At 41.2% G+C, this 20729-nt stretch overlaps 1 protein-coding gene across 4 annotated transcripts; it reads right to left on the reverse strand.

Moving 5' to 3' along the window:
• Positions 1 to 1374: 1374 nt before the first annotated feature.
• Positions 1375 to 13503, reverse strand: g3bp2a (G3BP stress granule assembly factor 2a). Of its 4 annotated transcripts, none has more exons than XM_071911789.2 (13): positions 13346 to 13503; positions 11517 to 11635; positions 11334 to 11415; positions 9946 to 10119; positions 8740 to 8830; positions 8495 to 8600; positions 8179 to 8359; positions 7851 to 7952; positions 6094 to 6196; positions 5860 to 5919; positions 5492 to 5620; positions 5246 to 5364; positions 1375 to 4661 (listed from the first exon to the last, which is right to left on the reverse strand). In XM_071911789.2, exons 2-13 carry the CDS (start codon positions 11609 to 11611, stop codon positions 4380 to 4382), a joined length of 1524 nt encoding a protein of 507 aa, XP_071767890.1. In that variant the 5' UTR covers positions 11612 to 11635; positions 13346 to 13503; the 3' UTR covers positions 1375 to 4379. The 4 variants fall into 4 exon arrangements, with proteins under 4 accessions (XP_071767890.1, XP_071767882.1, XP_078147014.1 ...); XM_071911781.2 differs by having other exon boundaries at positions 5237 to 5364; XM_078290888.1 differs by lacking the exon at positions 7851 to 7952.
• Positions 13504 to 20729: the final 7226 nt, after the last annotated feature.

Below are 20729 nucleotides of genomic sequence, written 5' to 3' on the forward strand. Positions count from 1 at the left end.
ACGACTGTCATTTATCAATCTTACAAAATGAAGGCCTAATGAAATAACATGGCACAATAATGGCTGTGGTTCTTTTCTTCAAGGAGCCGTTCCCATTAGGGATGCTCTTGAGAACTGTCAGCAAGAAGATTCAGGAGATGGCAAACATGGTACAACATGGATTAACTTCTTGGCAGTAACTTGAGCAGAATGTGCAAATTTTTGAACCCGATATGGTTGCATTGTCCAATGAGTGACACAAAATTATATTTGTCTTGTTTACTTTTCTAGAGCCGCAGTCTGTCTATGATTCCCGGCCCAATGTGAATAACATTGCTGACACTGTGACAGGAAACGAGAACTCTCTCTGCAAGGTTGTTTCTATCACTGATGATCCTTTGACTGGAACTGGGGCCACCCCAGCCCCAGGCCCAGGCCCAACCCCAGCCCCAGCCCCAGGCCCAGCCCCAGCCCCAGGCCCAGCCCCAGCCCCAGCCCCAGCCCCAGGCCCAGGCCCAGCCCCAGCTCCAACCGATGGCAACCAACCAGGACTGGTCCCACATCAGGAAACCCGTCCTCTTGTAGGCCTACCTACAGTTTCCTACCTACCCATTAGCCCCTGGGTAGATTATTACAGACAAGGCGCTGATTATGCCAGGTTTGTGCCGATAGGGGGCCAGATTCCCACACACACACCTTTGGGTGCAACTGGTTTTCTCCCAGGCCCGCCATGGTTTTGGGTTCTTCAGGGTCAACAATACACAATTAACTGGTTTCCTCAAAGCAGCGGTGGTGTTTTCCACAACCTGATGGGGAATCATGGAGGTGTGAACCCAGGACGTCCTGTCCTGACCCATAGCTTTACTCCTGTATTTAGATTGTCCTCTGAAGAGGACAGCAACTAAAGAGATCAGCAACATAGATGCCAGACTTGGCTGTACGTAGGCATTCACACAATTAAATGTTTTCAAACATTCATTTTCAGCTTGTGGGTCTTTCTTTTAAACCTCAGTCTTAATTATAAATACCAAAAGTGTAAGGCTTGCACAATACAAATCGCAGACTATAAGCAAAACTTGTCTTGACAAATGCAAATCATTTGAGATAAAACAAATAATATTGCAATCATTCACTACTTACCACTCGACTCTTAACCTGCGTCAACAACTTCAGTGGTCAAATACTCAGGGTCTCTGGAATGAGCTAGACACCACAGCAGGGAGTATCACCTGTCTGGCTGCAAAACAAGCCTGGAGCAAATCAACTGAAGAACTTCTACCTTTCTTCTTTGTTTAGGCAGGTTAGCTTATCATTGTGCAGCAAAAACCACTTGCTCACATGATCTGTGAAACTTCTTATGGGACAGCCTGAAAACATGACAAAAGTTATGAGTGGTGCTGATATCAGTAGTTTATTGTATGTTAAGTCCAACACATTCAAAATGGAAAACAAAAAAAAAATTCTCCACCTGCAACAGTTTTTTCTACTAGCAACAAGTAGAAGGTAAACACAGTAAATTAAGATGGCAGCCAACTGTTTACCACACCTGCTAAAGCCAAGAAGGTAATTCTATTTCCATTGAAAAGAGGACTGGAATGATTCACAATGCGGATCCACTCTACTGCATTTTCAACCACAGGAAAATAAGTTTACAGCCTTTGCTTTAGGGATCCTTTGAAGTTTGGGGAGGTGCGGGTCATTGAAAACCTCAGTGAAAAAGAAAAAAATACCTAACTACAAATTTAAATGCTCACAAACATTTTTAACGCCACTAAGATGTAAAGCACTGACTAGTCTGAAAGCATGATGGCTCTTCTTCACTAAACTCTCCTCTTCATTGACCATTGTTGCAAAGGTATGATTGCAGTCAAGTGCCCATGTTAAGCAATTATCTGACAAATAAACATTAGGGGGTATAGGCACCAGTGAGACCTGTCCGTAGAAAACACCATGGGACCAAAGGGCTGTAGTTCTGCAGTCATACTAGGTCAAAGGCCGATGGCACAAAATTAGATTCCATTCTAAACAATTTCTCACATCTGGAAATATTTTAGCTCAATTACATCGAGGGAGAGTGCAGTCGAGCATTACTGTGGCGAACTACCTGAATTGTGCCATGTCTGTAAATCAAATCTCATCTCAACTGCAAGAGCAAGCAAATAGAATATTATGTGAACAGGCCGCTGACAAGATTAGCACAAATGTTTTCATATTCATTGCCAGATAAGAAATTTGGAGAGGCTGTGTTCAAACTCTGGCAGATTGTTCCACAAATGTTGGAAATAGTGCAATACCACCAGACAAGGAAGACCTCATTAGTATATTTGTCAAGAAAATGCTACATTAGATTTCACTTCCTGTTTCAGTGCAAGACGACAAATAAGAAAACACCTCATGTTGGTCATGTTTTCCTTTCCAGCTGAAACCAAGGTCTTCCCTCCCTACCATGTGGTAAAAACAAAACTTATACTAGTGGACAAGGAGGAGCCTACTGGTATAGCATTCATATTAGACTTGCCATGAACAGAAAAACAAATTGATATAATAGCACAATGAATAATCAGCATGTGAAAATACAAATGCATAATGGATAGAAAAGTGAGCACAATTATTTGCTAGGCTGGAGGTTGGGACTATGGCCAACCCACCCACACAGATCGTTACAAAATTGCTGCTGAGAAAAGATGAACAGTCTGACAACTTGTGAGTCCAGGGATTAATCCGTGTGCCGACATGAGCCGCGAAAACTTTCGTCATACTGAAAGTAAGGACCAACCGATGTCCAGATCATGTCTGAATCACAATGTGTGATAAGTTGTGTGGCATTTCCTTGTTCAAGACAACCATTTCTCTTTCCACAATGCAAACTTCAAGTCTTACACTGTACTCATGGTTGCGTAGAGAGCTATGACTTGACAAACCAAGGACCAAGCATTTTCACCGTCACCATGTTTAATGTACCTTTTTCCATGAGTAGTTCCTCAGATGCACCTCTTAACCATTTAACAAACAGAACTTGAGGCACCTATTGTCTCTACAAAACCCAGAACAGACACTACAGTATAAACAAATGTACAAAACTCACAGCAGATCATCTTAGGTAGTAGAACAGTATGGAAAGATGAAATATGCACCTGAAAAACTTAAATCTTGTGAATACTGCAAGTTTCTCTGCTCCCAGTAGACAATAGTTCAAAATGAGCAGCTCCGTATTAGGAGGCAGCAAGCCTCAAACCACAACTTAGTAGTAAGACTGGAAAAGATGAAATAGAAGGCACCATCATGCTTTTATCAAGTTGAAAGAACTGAAAATATACACAGAAAACAAAACATACAGTAAACTATGATTTTTGTTGTACATTTATTCTGTCACTCCGCACTTAAGACAGGGAGGGAGGGAAGCGGGAAGGTGGTGTCGCCCATCCCAGTTTCACGGTCTAGCTGGTAGGAAAAACATGAAAGAAAAACAACTTGGAATCAACAAAGAAAATAGAGCGAGCCGCCATCATTACCATCATCACCACCACTCCTCTATTGTTCAACTTGGTTTCTTGTTTATCCTTTGTCCCCCCACTCATTTGGTGAAAAGTCCAGGATTTTAAGCTTTTATTTGATTTATAAATGAGGAAAAATATAATGTAGATTTTGCTTGTCATCTTGTCCATCCAGCAGTAATTGAAGCATAGTTTTGGGTCAAAGGTGTGAAAAGTACATTGGTCACAGCAGACAGGCTGTGAGCGAGGCCTGCCCCATTGAGTCGTATCGCTTTGAGACAAACCGGTCTCTCCAGCTGCATTCCGAGCATGGATGTCAATGTAACACGACAAAAGTACCCATTAGTGCATATTGATGAGTGCATTATGCAATTTTGAAGCAGTGTTCTCTCAAAGGAAAAAAATAAAAAGGCAAGCTTTTCCCCTCGAACTGCACAATTTTTGCATCTCAAACTCTTTTCCAACAGTAACGGGCAGAAAACTACCATATAAAATGTGCAATAGAGGGATTTCGTGAAGTAGCGCCCCAGTAAGTCAAGGCATATAATCTCTTTTCCAAATGATGGGCTGTATTATCGTAGGTAAAAGTCTATCAGTCCCTCCTAATGTGGCAGATTACTCCTGGTTGGTTCGCCTTTTTTCACGAATTTACAAATTAATGTTTGTGAATTCTTGAGATACCAGAAAAGGATGCTCAGCTCACAACTAGTAAGCGAAATTTTGTTTGCTTATTTTGTTTTGTCTGTTTCACAAAGAAATGGTTGACAGGCTGTCACATTCCAAAGCAAAAAAGGAAAAAAAACAAAAACAAATATATACGTTTATACATGAAGATTTTTTTCGTTAACGAGAACGGTTGAAGATGAAGAACATGGTACTACTTCCACACTGCAGGTGGTGCTCTTCTCAGCGGCGCTGGGTCGTGAAGCGGCCCTCTCCCTGGCCACCGGAGCCTCTTCCGGAGCCCATGCCAGGCTTGGGGGCCATGCCGCCGCGAGTCGGTGGGCCCCTTCCATCCCGGTCACGCATCATTCCACTTCCCACAATGCCTCGCGGACCTCCGGGGCCTCGGTCGCTGCGCCTCATGTCCCTGCGGTCGTCTCCTCCCCCGCGGGTCTCTCGTTCACGCACCGCCCTAGTCTTCTTCTCCTCCACGTTCAGACGCACCTCACCGCGGAACATGATGGGCTGCAGGAGGAGGGACAGGGTCATTACAGGCGCATTTGGTGAGGAGAAACCAGAATTTACCCCGGCCCAGCCAATTTCACAATCCACCTCATTCACTGGTTTGTTGATCTGTCTTAGACGCCATTTAAGCATTTTTCTGCATCATGTTTGTCATCACTGACAAACCTCTATAACCCTGTGGGGGATAGAAATTTTCTATGGAAAATAATAGGCCTAAATAACAATTAATATAGTATAGTAATATAGTATAGTAATATGTGGTGACATGACTGAGGAAATATTTACTATAACACCTTTTTTTAATAGAAGTTTTTTTTATACATGCACCCTTCAAATTAACGAAAATATTGAAACTGTATAAATATGGCTACACATATATTTCCAAACTTGATTTGTCACCAACATCAGAGTGGGAAAAGAATGTTATACAAGTGATATAAGGACACGTGCTTGAAGCATGTAATGTCCCATATCAGCAGGAAAGTGAAACCCAAAGTGCCAGGCTAACTGTACTCTGTGTGCCACCAAACCATCACCACGTGAATGAAAGTGGGTAATGAAATTTCAATACATGCCCCTTCTACCTTGGCCCCCAGGATTCTCTGCACAGGTTCGGAGTCATCAAAGACCACAAATCCAAAGTTAGGCAGCTTCCCTCCCAGGCCCTTGGTGTTGATCCTCAGCTCCACAACATTTCCATATGCTGCAAGACAAAACAGATATTGTGGAAATAAACAACAACATTCATTCACTTACAACAACAGCAAAGTATGCCTGCACCAGCAAATGGAAAATTTCTCAAGAAAGTGTTGCTTTTTGAGGGAACATACTCATGAAGAAGTCTTTGAGCTCGCTCTCGTCAATGTCATGTGGGAGGTTGCCAACAAAAAGCTGGTGGCTGTCAGGGTACCGGATAATCCGCCTGCTGTCCATTTCACTGTTTTCAGCGTCTCCCCTGCCTGTAGGTCAGAAAAACAGGCAGAAAAATAATCACAGATCATATCAGGCCACATCAAAATCAAATCAAGAAAGTCAAATTCCTGGCATGTGAAAGCAGACTATATAATTAAATAACATTCACACTGGTTAGTCAGGTGAAATAGGATTTTAGATTAATCCAAACCTGAGCAGTAATGTAAAGTAATGTAAAGAGTGATGTGCACTATTTGAAATAGAGATTAGAAAACCCAGTGTTTACCTTTGTTGACAAAACTCAAGTGTGGTTTTCCCGTTTGTGACTCTGAAGATGCAACACCATCTAACAGTGACAGTGACAGAGACATGCATGTCGTGAGCCTAACCATAAGAGAAGCTTGTTTAGATAATCCCTAAACACTTTGCCTATCCAAAAAGATCCACAAGGAGTTTAATCAATGAAACCTGCTGAAAGACTAAAGCTCACAGAACACAGCATACTGAGAGTGGGCATTACCAGGTCTGGGTCCTCGTGGAGTGAAGGCGGGTCTGTCACGTGTGCGTTGGTCTCGGGGTCGGAGGGGTGCTGACTGAGTCTCAGGCTTGGCCTCCACTCTGGGCTATTGGGAGAAGGGGTGTCACACAAAAGTGAAGAGATGAACAACACATCCCTCACATCATAGAACCTTTGTAAGAGTCAGGCTCTGTGTGTGCATTTGTTCGTTCGTGTGTGGTGCTTTTCGCAATTCTCTGTGGTTAGAGTTGCGGTATGCACTCTTTAGGTGGTGCAGAGCCCTAAGTGCGCGGCATAAGGGAAATACCGTGTGCCCTCACACACCAGGCAGTATGGTAGAAGCCACAAGCATGAGTCCTCGCTGAAGCCTGCGGACACTCACATAGCAGGAAGTAGCTCAGCAATTTTCTAACTGTAGTGGATAAGTCAACGCACTAATTAAATAATTTATCCTAACTACTCAACGCAGTTTCATTCACTTCAATAATGCAAAGTAATGAAGAGTCACTTTCAAGATATGACTGAGTTAAAGCCTTCAGTCTGAATGGAGAACAAAATCATTATCAGGAGAAATTTATAAACTCAAACAGCTCAAAAATAACAAAACCTCATGTCAGTGATACACATGCACCCAATTAAGCACCGGAGCTCCGGTAGAGGCGATTGGAGAATCGTGTTTTTTTCTCTCCGTATTCATTGCCATTGTATGGCGAAACAGGTCTAAAAATCACACGTCCAGCACATAAAAGAACGCAAACAAAGCAGATTCTTACAATTAAAAAAAATAGTCATACTGCTAAAATTGTTTTTAAGTGAATCATTTTTTTTTTTTTGCATATCAAACCTTTCAGTTTGAACAAGTGTAACACTGAAATCCGGTCAGAGGAAACTTGTGCCAATGGAACGGAGACAATAGTATGTTTATCAATAATTGTAATTAGGCGGGAAAAAAAGTGAGAAACTCGTTCTTTATATATTGACAGAATCTGCTTTGTCCTGTCTCCCACCTTTTTTCACCTATTTACAGTTATTGGTATACGTACCATTTTCTTCATTCCATTGGCTTAAGTTTCTTCCGAAGCTCCTACCAGAGCACCGGAGCAACAGATAACAGATAATAGATAAATCGCAGATTTTGGGGTTATATCACAGCCAGGAAGCTACAACCCAAGGTACTACCAAATTTCAACATCACTTTAAAAACTCCAGCACTCCAAAGTGCTTGTTGCAACTAAGAACTGCTGAACAAAATATTCACTTCATGTGCTGACTTACCCCCGAAAGTTAGAAAATCACCAAACTACTTCTTGGTATGTGGATGTACAGCACACAACCTCCAGTTGGTTGATGCTTGATTGACCTCTACCATACTGTCTGGTGTACAAGCGCACACTGTATTTCCCTTATGCAGGGTTCTTAGGGCTCTGCGCCATCAAAAGAGTGCCTACTGTAATTCCCCTTAGCATTGTACATTGCAAAATGCATTACACATGAACGAACCAATGAACCAACAAGTAAAAGCAAACACAGAGCCCGACCCTAATAGAGGTTCTCCTCCCAAGCACCTCTAAATCTGCTGCTGCTAACCACCATCTAATGTATAATGCAATGAATGTGTGTGCAACAAGCGGTTTAAGACATTGTGGTATATTCCTGCAAAGTAACACATTTGTAAAGTGCCTTTATTATTCACTGCTTCATTAGAAAATTCTCTCCAATTTTCATGCTATTCCAGAAATTCCATGACCAGTGTTAGTTACCTGCGAGCTTGGAGCTTTAACAACATGGGGTGAGATTCCAGAGGAGGGGACTGAGCCACTAGGAGGCAGGTTTTTACTGGTCACTGAGGCCCAGGAGAAAGTCTGTGAGGGATGCAGTAATGCATCGTACCATCAGAACAACAAAATTATTTGTCAAATTGGGAAAAAAAATGATTTGATAAGTCATGTTTAAGTGTCCAAGAGTCATTATGGCACTTGGATTCAGTGAAATCAAAGATTCAACAAGGAACTCAGAGTAGCATGGCTCCTGGTAATCTCACACTAGGAAACCACAGAGAGGCAAATCATAGAGACACATCAGCCTCACCTTGGGAGGCTCCTGGGTGTTGGGTGGGGACTCCACCGGGACAGGGGAAGGAGCCTTCTCCTCCATCTCTTCCAGAACCTTCTCATCTACCTCGGGCTTTATCTCCTCTACCTTGGGTTCTGGTTCAGGCTCCGGCTCTGGCTCCGGAGCTGGCTCCTCCATGGGCTCCTCTACTCCATTGCTGCAGGGCACAAAGTGTGCTTTTACTTCCACAGATCAACTAAGTTTACAAGGCAAAATACTTAGTGGGAAATTCATTAAAAAAATATATCATGTTTTGTTATATCATCAACACAATGACCAGGTTTTGACATACGTGACAGGGTGTGGTTCATAGTAGGTGGTGCTGTTGGGGCTTTCTTGAAGTGGCTCAGGGGACGGCTGCCTTTCCTCCGTCTCCTCCTCAACTTCCTCCTCAGATTCTAAGGGAAGGAAACCACACAAACACAAACTAAGAAATCCCTTGCATGAGAGCCCACACAGTCAACCCTGTATCCACAGGACCTAGAAAGCCAAGAAATAATAAACAAGGTCTTTGTGCAATGTCGGTGAACATCTTACCCTCATCAAGCTCAGCTTCAGAGTCACCAAAAACCTCGTCCTCATAACGGAAGATGTCATTGTGGACATAGAACTTGTTTGCCACAGAACCCTGAAGAAAACAAACATGTGTCATGCAAAAAGAAAACAGAATTCATAATTTCCTATAAAGATTGCCCCATACATTTTCAGGGCTCTAAAGAGCGACCATTTTAAATCACAAATGCAGGGAAAAAAATGTATTGTGTGACCTGGAAATTACATTTGAGTGCACTGGCAACCCCACAGTGCAACCCCTCTCCTGTTATCGGCTCTGTTCTAGCCAATAAAATGTCAGTTCGACTTTGTTCACTTTAAAACTGTTTTACAATTGGCTCCCCTTGCCAAGGAGGCTTCCTCTCAAGACAGCGTTTTCCGCAGATAAAAGATAACTGATTCTTTTCCAGTGATCTACTTAAAGGTGATTTTTTTTTTTTTTTTTATGTCATGCCCCCCAACTCTGACACTGCATACTGATATTAGGAGCTTTGGAGTCCTGATACAGACTCCAAATATCACCATATATCACCATATTTTGTCTCACTTGGTTTTAGTGCTGTGCTAGTGTGTGAGAAAGGAGCTTTGCTACTGTTGTGTCTCTTCAAATCTGACAGCAACCCCCACTGTGAAAACGAAACTTATGATGCTATACTCCACACTTCTCAGGTTTGTAACAGTGTGCGCCAGAAAGCAACTTGACACTTTTCAGTTGTCAGATGTGAAAAATTGCCCAACACTGAGGTGAACATGAGTGCATTGCCCTACTCACCAGTTTGTTTTGACTCACCAGAAGGTAAAAGTGATGCATTTTATGAATATTTTATAATTTTACAATTTGTTATTGCTTGGGATTCTATATAAATAATTATTGATGATGTATGTTTCTATTTTCCTCTGTGGATATCCAGACAGGAAAATACAATAAAATTGTAAAAATAAAATATATACTGCATATACAGTATATTTAGTCCAACTTTTTTTTTTTTTTTTTTGCTGGTGCAGTTCAGTTTTTGATGTTGGGAGCTCCAGTGCTACCAAGTAAAAAAGTAAATGTATAGCCCTGATTTTCCTTTATATCTGTTTTCTTTTTCATCAAGTAGCTGCTAGTATTGTCATTGGTCTCAACATTCCAAGTGACAGTTTAAGATTATGGTATTAAAAACCCCTTTGACAGGTAGAGGTACTCACTTCTGGAGCAAGCACAAACGTCTGCATGAACTTCCTCATGGGCTGGCCGTTGTTGGACAACTCTCCAAGGACTTGAACCACCACTCCATCACTTAGTGTGGCGTGGGCGTCCACATGCCGAATCTTTGTGTGGCATTCGCTGAACTGCAGGGACATGACCTTCTTGTGGATTTCCTAAGAGAGATATACAGAGAGATGTGGAGGGGATAAACTGATCTATTAATACAATTAGAAAACCATGAGCCTTTTCTCATTGCAAAAAGGTATACAAGTCAGTGGTGCCAGTATTCGTTTTGCTTTCCATTTGAAAACAAAGGCTACAGTGACTATATTGAAAGATACATCCATAATGTTGAAGGCAAGACCTGCTCACACCAGTGGTTCACCTATACATGTAGTTAGCAGTCAACTACTTTGTGTTGTTAATGCTATATTTATCTCCAAACCAACCAGATTTGTCTTATTAACTTGATCTTTTATTAGCACTTGCACAATTATTCCAAGTTCATTTGGAGATAATGTAGCTTAAGTGATGCTATTAGTGTAAACTGCAAACTTATCATACATGACAACACTAAAATTCATTTTATCTGTAGTTTAAAAATACTGTATTGTGCAGCTTTATAAAAGGGTTCAATTTGCTAAATTTTGAAAAAGAAAAAGTTATTCAATTGAGATTTCTTGGAACCATTTAGATTTGTTTACACAAGTAGAGTGTGTTATTGGGGCAAATTGCACAGACTGAATCAGTCACAAAAGCTTTCTGCTAGCATTCTGTAAATTGAATGCCAGGTATTGAATGCCATCAATTTTTTTTTTTTAAATCGATTTAGTCCGACTGAACTTGTCAGGATGAATAGTCTGGATAGTTCTTTTTTTTTACCCTTTGTGATACTACAAATGCGCAAAGCCCTCATCTCCCTCTGTCCTTGACAGCTTGAGACTTTCTCTCGCTGACAAAGGTCCCTCCCTCCCACTCACTCACTCATTTATTCATTCACAAACAAAACACTGATATTGCCTCAGTTCGGCTTGTCAGTCTTTTAGCAGTCCATGAGATAAATAAGCTGATTGCATGAGGCCTACTATGTGCACTGTGGGATATTCTAACACAAGATGGTTACTGTTACTTTATTACCATCTTTTCTGATATAGCTGTAGCGAAAGATGGATCAGAATTCCCATGGTAGGATATTTTGCAGGGAATTGCTTTGTCCTCCGAACAGGCTGTCCACTAAATAATTGTTGCAGAGCAAAAATAGCTGTGAAGGAGGATTTTTCAGCAATGCAGGGAGAGCCCAAAGGACAATGTTTGGAGAATCTAGTGCCCAACACCTATTAACTTGTACTTTCAATATGGATCTTCATTATTGGACCATAAAACCTACCGCTTGCCCGTACACCGCTTCTGCCAGCTTCCCATTTGGGTCAAGTCCCCCATGAACATAGGAGGAATTCCTCCCATAAAACCTAATGGCACAACAAAGTGACAGTTAAGAGTATTACCAACACCACAGCTTTAGCTTCTGACTGTCAAGTAATGTTACAACACATCACATTTGGGTTATTACCTGTGCAGGAAATCTGGCGCCTTGTTTAAGAGTGTGTAATACTGCCTCACAAACTCCCGCCCTACAAGCAGGGGACTTGGCTTCTCCATCACCATTTCTTTGGTAAACAATATTAAGTGCTGAAACAGAATGAACAGCAAGGATTTAGTCATGATAATGCTAACTAGTAATCCAGAAAAACCTGCAGGAAAATGTGACAAAATAATTGCGCAATTTTGTTCATTTTGTTTTGTTCACTGCCATTCACCAACCAATTCAGATATGGCACTGTGTGGCGTTACATGAAGCAAAACGAGTCCCTTCCTAACCTACAAGTCATGTTGCATTTAATAATGTGCATGAAAAAAAAAACACTTTCAAAGATTACAAGATAATGACTTTGAAGTCTCAAATAAGTCTGAGGCCAGTTTCATTGCGTAGGTTTACATGAGGTCAGCTCGTTTGAAGTACTAGTAAATTAGGACCCATTAGCAGCTTATTATGACACATGTAAACAAACACGTTTTTGGGAAGTAGCGTTAAGTAAAACAAAAGGTAAATCAAAAAGTGTTTTCTTTAACTGGAGACCAACGTTTCCCTTGCTTTGTCTCATCTGGCCCACATCAATCAGTATAAAGCAAGACAGCTGACTGCTTAGCTAGCTGGCTAAGCACACACTAGCTAACATTGAACTGCGCCATCACGTTCATCACTGGGACAATGAGGAGGGCTGGCTGTAGATGCGAGCAATGCAGGTGGTCAAGCTAGGCAGCGGTGAAAACGCATTAGATCTCAATTAAATCGTACTTGAACTTTACATGTTACACACATCTGTCTACCCCTTTGTAGGACAGTGGCCTATGGTGATGAAAACTACGTTAGGCCTCCCACCTCGCTACAACATTGTATGTGTTGCCTTTCGCATAGGACGCATGTTTATGTGACATGACAGGCAATGTATTATTCGCGCCTGATGTTCAAAGTTCAAATGCGACCTGCGCCTGTATTATCACCTAATGTTAACTAGCACTACCAACCCACCGAAAAACTCGATCAAGGAATATGAATGCTACTCTGCCGGCCTATTCACTGTCATGTTAAATGGCTAACGTTAGCCCGGCAGACAGAAAAGCAACGCCAAGCTAGCTAGCGATGTTGATAGTGAATGGTCGGCTAACGTTAGCTCTAGCTAACTTGTGGCGTCGTCGCTTTTCGTTCAGCCAGTGGTCAGTTTGACACTGCTATAAGCGATGTGTTAGACACATAACTTGATGATGTTGGCGAACATGGAAAAAGAGACAGCTGACAAGATCTCACGTTACTGCACTTTTAAACAAACATGACTTACACTCTGATTACAGGCGATCAAACCACCAGGCCGACATGAGCCCGGCGCTAACCATTGCAGTGCACCATTGTGGTAGCAAGGCCCCAACATTATGTTGGCTAACACCAGGTATCAACTGTTAAGTTCGTATTAATTGTGCCAGAAGAGTCATAAACGTTTAATAAAACAAAGTTTATTCAAACTGGAAATAAAATTACCTCTAAACGGACTGTTGAACAACTATCAATGAAACGCCAAGTTAGCAAGCTAGGCTAGCTCAAAGAAAACAAAGGAAGGTAGATTTGTCACAGATTTGGTTGATACTCATAAGTACATCTTCTCTAGCTAGTCGTCATAATTTTGGTATTTGAAAGATAGCCACATATCAAGCGCGTGACTAAACAGTTGCTGGCTGTCTACCTAGTCGTAGTAGTTTTGACTAGACAAAGCGGCTAACGTTAGCTCATCAGCTAATTAGCTTGACATCTCTTAGCTGACTTAGCTATGAAGGTAGCTAACTTACCTTATGAAAGACCTATCTAAGTAGACAGAATATTTTGAAATAAATAACTACGAATATTAACGTAACCGGTCGTAAACTGTTCTGAAATACAAAGTATCCCAGGTGTAGATTCTGATATTTCCCACGCTCCACTAACTGAGAGTTTATGATCTCTGCTGTATCAGAGATTGGAGATTTAAAGTGATAGGTTCAATTTATTGTTTTACCCCTGCAATCTGGGGCAGGGAACCCCCGTCACAACGGTTTAGCCAATGGAATGTTTACACTGGACAACATTATATTATGACGCCAAAGAAATAAGAATATTCTCCCGCCCCTCCAATCGTCTAAAATTCTGATATTATGACGTCAAAAACAAAAACATGCATTCATAAGCCTTTTTTTCATTTTATATTATAGAGTTTTATTGCTTGCCATTGAACACATACTGCCACCATCTTTACAATTATTAACGCTATTAAGAATAGGTAAACACAGCAAGAGCTAGACACATTTGAAGAACATTTTCTTTTCCAACATGGCCTCAGGGTGGATCATGATGGGCTAGATAAAAAAAAAATCAAAGCAGGAAAACATGAACAGTCATAATGTGGTGACTATGTTGGCTTGCTCAAGCTACAGTTGCAGAGTAGACTCAGGGCGTGATTGTGGCACGGTTGGCTTGCTGGTCACTTTTCCCGATGCACATTCTTGGCCTCTCTGTGGCTGCAGAGCAGAACCAGGCCTAGAAGAATCCCAGCCGTTGTTTGGAAGGTGACTGACTACTTCTGGTTTGACCCCCATTGCTTGTCTGGAAAATCCTCGGCTTAAAATTGTACCATTTTTAAATTGTGACCTGAGCAAATGTAAATTCATGTTCTTTCCTGAGATAATCACAGGTGGAACATAGCTCACTTTTCCCTGTGTCTGGAGATACCGAACAAAGTCTCTCCAGGACTGATTAGGCCCTGGCTGTGTGTTGCCCCTGGGTGGTGCTACTTGACTCAGTGTGCCCTGAGAGTTTCTTTTTGAGTCTAAAAAGTTGTTGGCAGAGAACATTTTCCTGCTAGCCACATCCAGCACCACAGGGTAGACATAATACACCTCACTAGCCGCTGAAACTTGGCGTTGGTCTGTATTGCTGGGTCTTGGCACTGGGGAAGGTGAGACTTCATGTTCGGGTCTCTCTTGAGGAGTGTTCAGTAGGACTCCAGGAGGCGGCGTCGCAGGTGGCGTGACCTCATATACCATGCAGTTATTCCTTCTCTCATCACCAGCTGGCACAATCTCATAGCCCTCCAGAAAAGAGAAGTCATTCTCAGATTGCCTCTGAACTCCTGTAAGAGTCAAGATAAATTATGTGGCATCCACTCCAAGTCCAACGATAGGAATTGCTGTATAAGTATCTGTTTAAATTGGAGTAAGATAGTGGTACTCACTTTTAAAGTATTTGCGGCAGTTTGTGATGTTTTTACCTGTTAACAACACAAAATAGAATTTACAATTACAATTGAGGCATTCAGAAGACACTCTTATCCAGAGCGACTTACAATTAGTGCAACAGTAAAATAAGTGAACATTCCAAGCATCAACAGGGTAAGTAGCCGTTCAGAGTGCCATGAAAACAAGTGCCACAACATTAAACAAGCAAAGTAAAGTAAAAACATCACTCCTATCAGCAGTTAAGTCAATAAGCAAGTTTAATCTAATAAAATAATAAGTGCCTAATTAGTGTGTGTGTGTGTGTGTGTGTGTGTGTTGGGGGATACAAACCCCAACTACAAGCAAATAGAAGCATTTCATCCTGAAGAAAGGGATATATATATATACTTTTCTTGATTCAGATATGCAATATTACATGCAAAACTAAGAATAAGGTGACCATAAATATACCTAAACTCCCTGCACCAAACATCCCCCAAAAACCAGAGTCTGACCAGTGCTGGAGACAAAATGTACATGAAGGATACACATACAAAGACATCAAGCAGATGGTATAACAACTGTAAAATTTTCCCTCCAAAACAATACCTTGTATGCCATCAGCTAGTGTAGACAGGATCACTGCTGTAATTATGATGCGAATAGCAATGCTGACACCCATAGCTGTAGCCTAAAGGTTCAGTCACCTCTAATTTTGCCCAAAGAATTATCTTCACTCTTCGTGATGGAAAAAATGAAATGAACCCTCCCAAGAAAGACAAATATAAGTCTGATGCAAATGACCTTGTGATGCTAGCTTTTTGTTGTCCTATTGTGAAACAGGGAGGCAGGATAGGGGCCTTGCTTTAATTAATGTAATTGATGTGGGTTTGAGTAATTGAAATATCAAACAAAATTGCCACATCATGAAGAGTAAGTCATTATAGTCATCATCAACACCAACATGATCATCACACAAGCGCCATACTTATATGCCAAATATATTAAACTGGGACATTCCCTCATGAGTGGTCAGGCCACTGCATAGTTTGTGGTCTACTATAACTGCCCCACCTCCTCTCCCAAGTTGGCTGTACAGACTTGTTCTACACTGATAAACAGGGATGAGTCATATAACTATCTGGTTGAATAAGGCAAATCCCTGAGACTAGTGCAGTCCCTAAGCTGAACTACTGCTCCTCTTCATCAAAGTTTTCCTCAAAACAAGTTAATTCTATCACTGTAACCTACATGTGAAAGCTGCAGCTATTGCTTTTAAATATTTTTTATTGCACATTGTCATCAGCTTAAGTGTTTCATTGAATATCTAATCACAACTTCATCACCTAAAACAAACCACCTTGAATCCACATCATAAAGGCTGTAGTCGTATAGTATATAGTCTAGATAGCCTATCAAGATAGGCATCGTATTACTGCATTATAACAATGATAATGTGATACTTTATTGATTCCCATAAGGAGGTGAGGATGAAGAATTAGCTGCAGAACAGCAGCTGGAGCTGGTAGGCATGCCTGTATCACTGACTGGGCATGCAGGGCACATGCCCCAGGGCCCCAGACCACCAGGGGCCCCAAAATATTCTAAGTACTGTGTCCGTGTTCAATGCATTTTACAATATTTCACTAATTTCAATTGAAATGTGCAGTCAGGTGGGACCCTGACAGATATAGGCCCGTAGGCCACAGTTTATGATTATGGGGACCCAAGTCACAGCCTCTAATGACATTTCCTTTGATGTGGAGGCCCCAATCACAATTATTAAACTGCCACCTCTTCCTTGTATATTTATGAGCAGTGCATTTAGTGAGTATCATCCAGCTAAGATGCAGAGCACTAATTATATACTGGTGGGGCAGGGGGTACAGACAGTCAAACCTTTTCAATAAATTTCAACATTTAACTGTCAACCTCATCCCAAACTGGACTCTGCCTTGTGTTTGATACCTCTAACATTTTGACTAGTCATAATGTAAAAAATATATATCTTAAATTAGCATTTTGACTAGTCACAATGTAAAAAAAGATATCTTAAATTAGCATTTTGACAGTCATAATGTAATTAGAGATATCTTAAATTAGCATTTCGGTTGGTCGTAATGTAATGATGCTAAATGCTTAAATGTTAATTTATCTCTCATTACATTATGACTAGCCAAAATGTTACTTATCTGTAATGAGAACTACTGGAACTACCACTACTAGGCCTATACTTCTGCAGCAGCAGCAGCAGTGTTGTTGCTTGCCACTACTAATACTACCTGGTTTAAAAGTACTGCTGCAGCAGCACCCAGCACGGTCCCTGGAGCCCCTGGTAAAGTTCTTACTGTGGACTTTGACAAGGGTCTACAACCCGATAAGATAAGATAAATGCCCTTGGGAAAATTCAGGAAAAGTAGCTGGTGAAGCTACTTTTATTAGTTGGGTTTTTTTTGTTGTTGTTGTTAATTTTGATAGTTTGGACTGGGTGGCGGGTTTGCGTCTCTTTGTACCAACCATCAGCTCTTCAATGAACCGGGTCTCTTCGTACCAACCACTACCTCTTCAACGAACCGCCATCGCTAACCACCAGACCACACCTTTGGAGCGACTGGCAGGTTGGCTTCAGCGGGACGCGAACCGCCAGACCACCATTTGCAGGCTCCTGGCTGGCAGGCTAGCTTCAGCGGGAGGCGAACCGCGTCTGTTCGTACCAACCACCACCTCTTCAACGAACCGCCATCGCTAGCTGCCACGCCACGCCACCTGGTCCTATCAAAATTAACAAAAAGCAAAAAAAACAACTAATAAAAGTAGCTTCACCAGCTCAAAAAAACAAAACAAAACTAAAGAGAAAGTCTCCAAACACGCCCATCAAGCGTCCAATAGCTACTGGTCTGAAATGAGGGCCGTGCAAAAAGGTTCCCAAAGAGAGCCTCTTGCCGCGGTCCAAGCATTAGCTTTGCCAGCGCCCAGGGGAGGATACCTTACCGTGGTAAGGTATGAAGCTCATGACCTCGAGCGGGGCTTTTTATGCCCTGGGCTGCTGCGACCAAACCCGACAGAATTCTGATTGTGATGTCATCAGTGCAGCTGAGACTGGCTCTGATTGGTAGAGCACAGTCCAGCAACATCCAACGATGTCATAATCGGTTAGAATGGCGAAGCAAAGCCATGTTCTGATTGGTTCTGATTGAATGCCCAAAATGAGTTTGGATTATTTGAAATTATATTTAGCCTATTATGCAGAACTTTATTTCGATTTGGAGTAGGCTTGTAGATGCATGCATTTACAAGTCAAACTTTTCAAGATGAATGGATGTAAAATAAGTCAAAATGTATGTGCAATTGGATGTCACATGCTTCTTAGGTATGTGTGTGTGTGTGTGTGTGTGTGTGTGTGTGTGTGTGTGTGTGTGCATGTGTTTGTGTTTGTGTGAGAGAGAGAGTGAAGCCCCAATCACAATTATTAAACTGCCACCTCTTGCTTGTATGTTTATGAGCAGTGCATTTAGTGAGTATCATCCAGCTAAGATGCAGAGCACTAATTATATACTGGCGGGGCAGGGGGGTCTAGGTACAGACAGGTTTGGACGAATGTTATCACTCTCAAATTGAATGAGTGAGCTGAAGGAATAGCAGTTTGTAATAGCTAAATCTGAGTTTCAGATTACTTTGGACCTGTAAAAGGTTTATGTTTGTATTGTTTGTGAACAGGCTAGTATGTTAAGTTAAAGTGTGTGGGTGCGTACTGAGAGGTGGGGGGCCCAATAGGACATGTGTGCCCAGGGGCCCTGTGGTTGGTTAATCTGGCCCTGCTGGTAGGGATTCAGTGTCTTGCTCAAGGACACTTCAGCAGGGGGGATGGTTGCTGACACGGGGCTTGAACCACGTCCCTCTGGTTGAAGGACAGTCTCTCTAAACACTAGGTCATCTGCTGCCCCATTAGCTTGTTTGTTATGCATTATAGGTTGTGTAGTGTTTTGGTGCAACATTTAATGACTGGAATCCTCTAGTGTTTTCAGTGCTGTAGGTGTATGTCTTGACATTATCAAATCTGGACACTGAGCACCACCAAGTGGTCAAAGAAGCTTTCTGCATAGCACCTTGAGTAAAACAGAAAATGTAACAGCATTCTTTAACCAGAAAAAAAATATTCATTACAACATCCTGAAATTAAAAACTCTTAAACTTGAAAACCATGAGACAACAACAGAAATATAGTAGAAACCACTATATATATACAGTATATACAGTATATATATATTTATTATTATTATTATTTATTTTTTTGCTTTTATGAAAAACAAGAGTTGCATACCAAAAAGAACAGCAGTACTCCTATAATGACAGTGAGTTTAGTGCTAGATACATACTTTTCATCTGTTAGCGTCTTGGCAAATAATGTAATAATAGTAGTGTTTTCTATGACTATAGTTGCCTGCTTTATACAATGGAAAATAGGGACACTTAACAAAATATGGGGAGTTGGGGTTAGGAATTTCATGTGGTCTAGTGGTCTAAAACTTTGTTTAGTTTCAAGGGGAAACCACTGAATTTAAGAATTCATATTATTCCTATTGTCTACAACAATTACATGAACATGAACAACTCTCTCTCAAAGCCAGAAACCAGAAAACTATGGCTTGAAGCTATAGGATGTCATGAACATCCTGTAGAGACCATACAATCCATTGTTATAGATATGCATTATGAACACACCATGAAAATAATTCCTCTACAGAGAGAGATATATATAAACTTTGCACATCACTCATAAAATTGTATTATAAGGTTTGTTTCTCTGTCTGCATATAAAGTGCAGTGCTGAACAACAGTGGCGATTTAGCAGCATCAGGCCTTCAAGCAAATCTTGCAATCATTCCTGGTAATCAAATGGTAATAACAAGTAGTCAATCAGCGCCATATCCAAGCCAGTAGGGGTCACAGTAATCAACAGGTTGGCTGACAAATATGGAAACCAAAAGGGTCACAATTTGCTTCTATTCCTTTGCATATTACCCTGTAAAAAGGTTGCTGTAATAGGGCATAAGGACACCAGCACACAGACAGACCTTTCACATTCATATAACATTTGCTTTCCCAGTAAGCTTCACCCCCTTCAGTGTCCTGAGAGCAGTGCACTCTTGTAGTATGGATACATTTCTTTTGCACTGCAAATACATATGACTGCATATCAGTCAAGCTGAGAATCAGAATAATGAAGCTGTGGATATCAGAAGGTTTGAGGGTTGCCATTGATCCTTTCCATATCAAAATGCCTAATGGATAACTCAGGGCCCTGTATAGCTCATTGGGTATGGCACTAACAGGGCTTGTTTGCATCTGAAAATAAAACTTTGTCATGCCATATCTGAGGCGAAGTTAACTTGATGACTGAACTGAACTAACTTTGCCATACACAGAGGAGGTACGACCTACTATATGGAAATTAGATGCAATTGTAAAGCAAATACCATTCAATTCAGACTGTGCTGGCTTCAAATTAATGTAGTTTGGTATTAATGTAGTTTGGCATTAATGTAACGGTGGTCATAATAAGCCTACAACAAATTCACTGCTTTATATGGCGAAAGAAGAGAAGTGAATTGTAACACTTTTGGCTTTCCATTTTGCAGTTAAACAATGACTTGCCCTGTCACTCCTGTCAATACTAGTCTATTAAATGTCAGAGGGACACCATAGAAATATCACTGCAAAGCTATAAATATCCTATAGGAATATATTGACACCAAAATACCACAAAGGAAGATAAAATAGATAGTGATTAGATTGGCCTAATGTCAATCACTTTTCAAGTAGTCCCACCCCATCCAATCCAGATGAGCTCTTAGCCAAGTGACTTGTTGCTATAGCAACTGCTGACCAAAACACTAGGTTATGTAACTAAAAGTACTACGCGATACAACTATTCACCCATATACTATTATTTAAATATTTTTTTAAGGAAATGTCAGGCTTA

Source organism: Centroberyx gerrardi, chromosome 3, assembly GCF_048128805.1.
Source record: "Centroberyx gerrardi isolate f3 chromosome 3, fCenGer3.hap1.cur.20231027, whole genome shotgun sequence".
NCBI lineage: Eukaryota > Metazoa > Chordata > Actinopteri > Beryciformes > Berycidae > Centroberyx > Centroberyx gerrardi.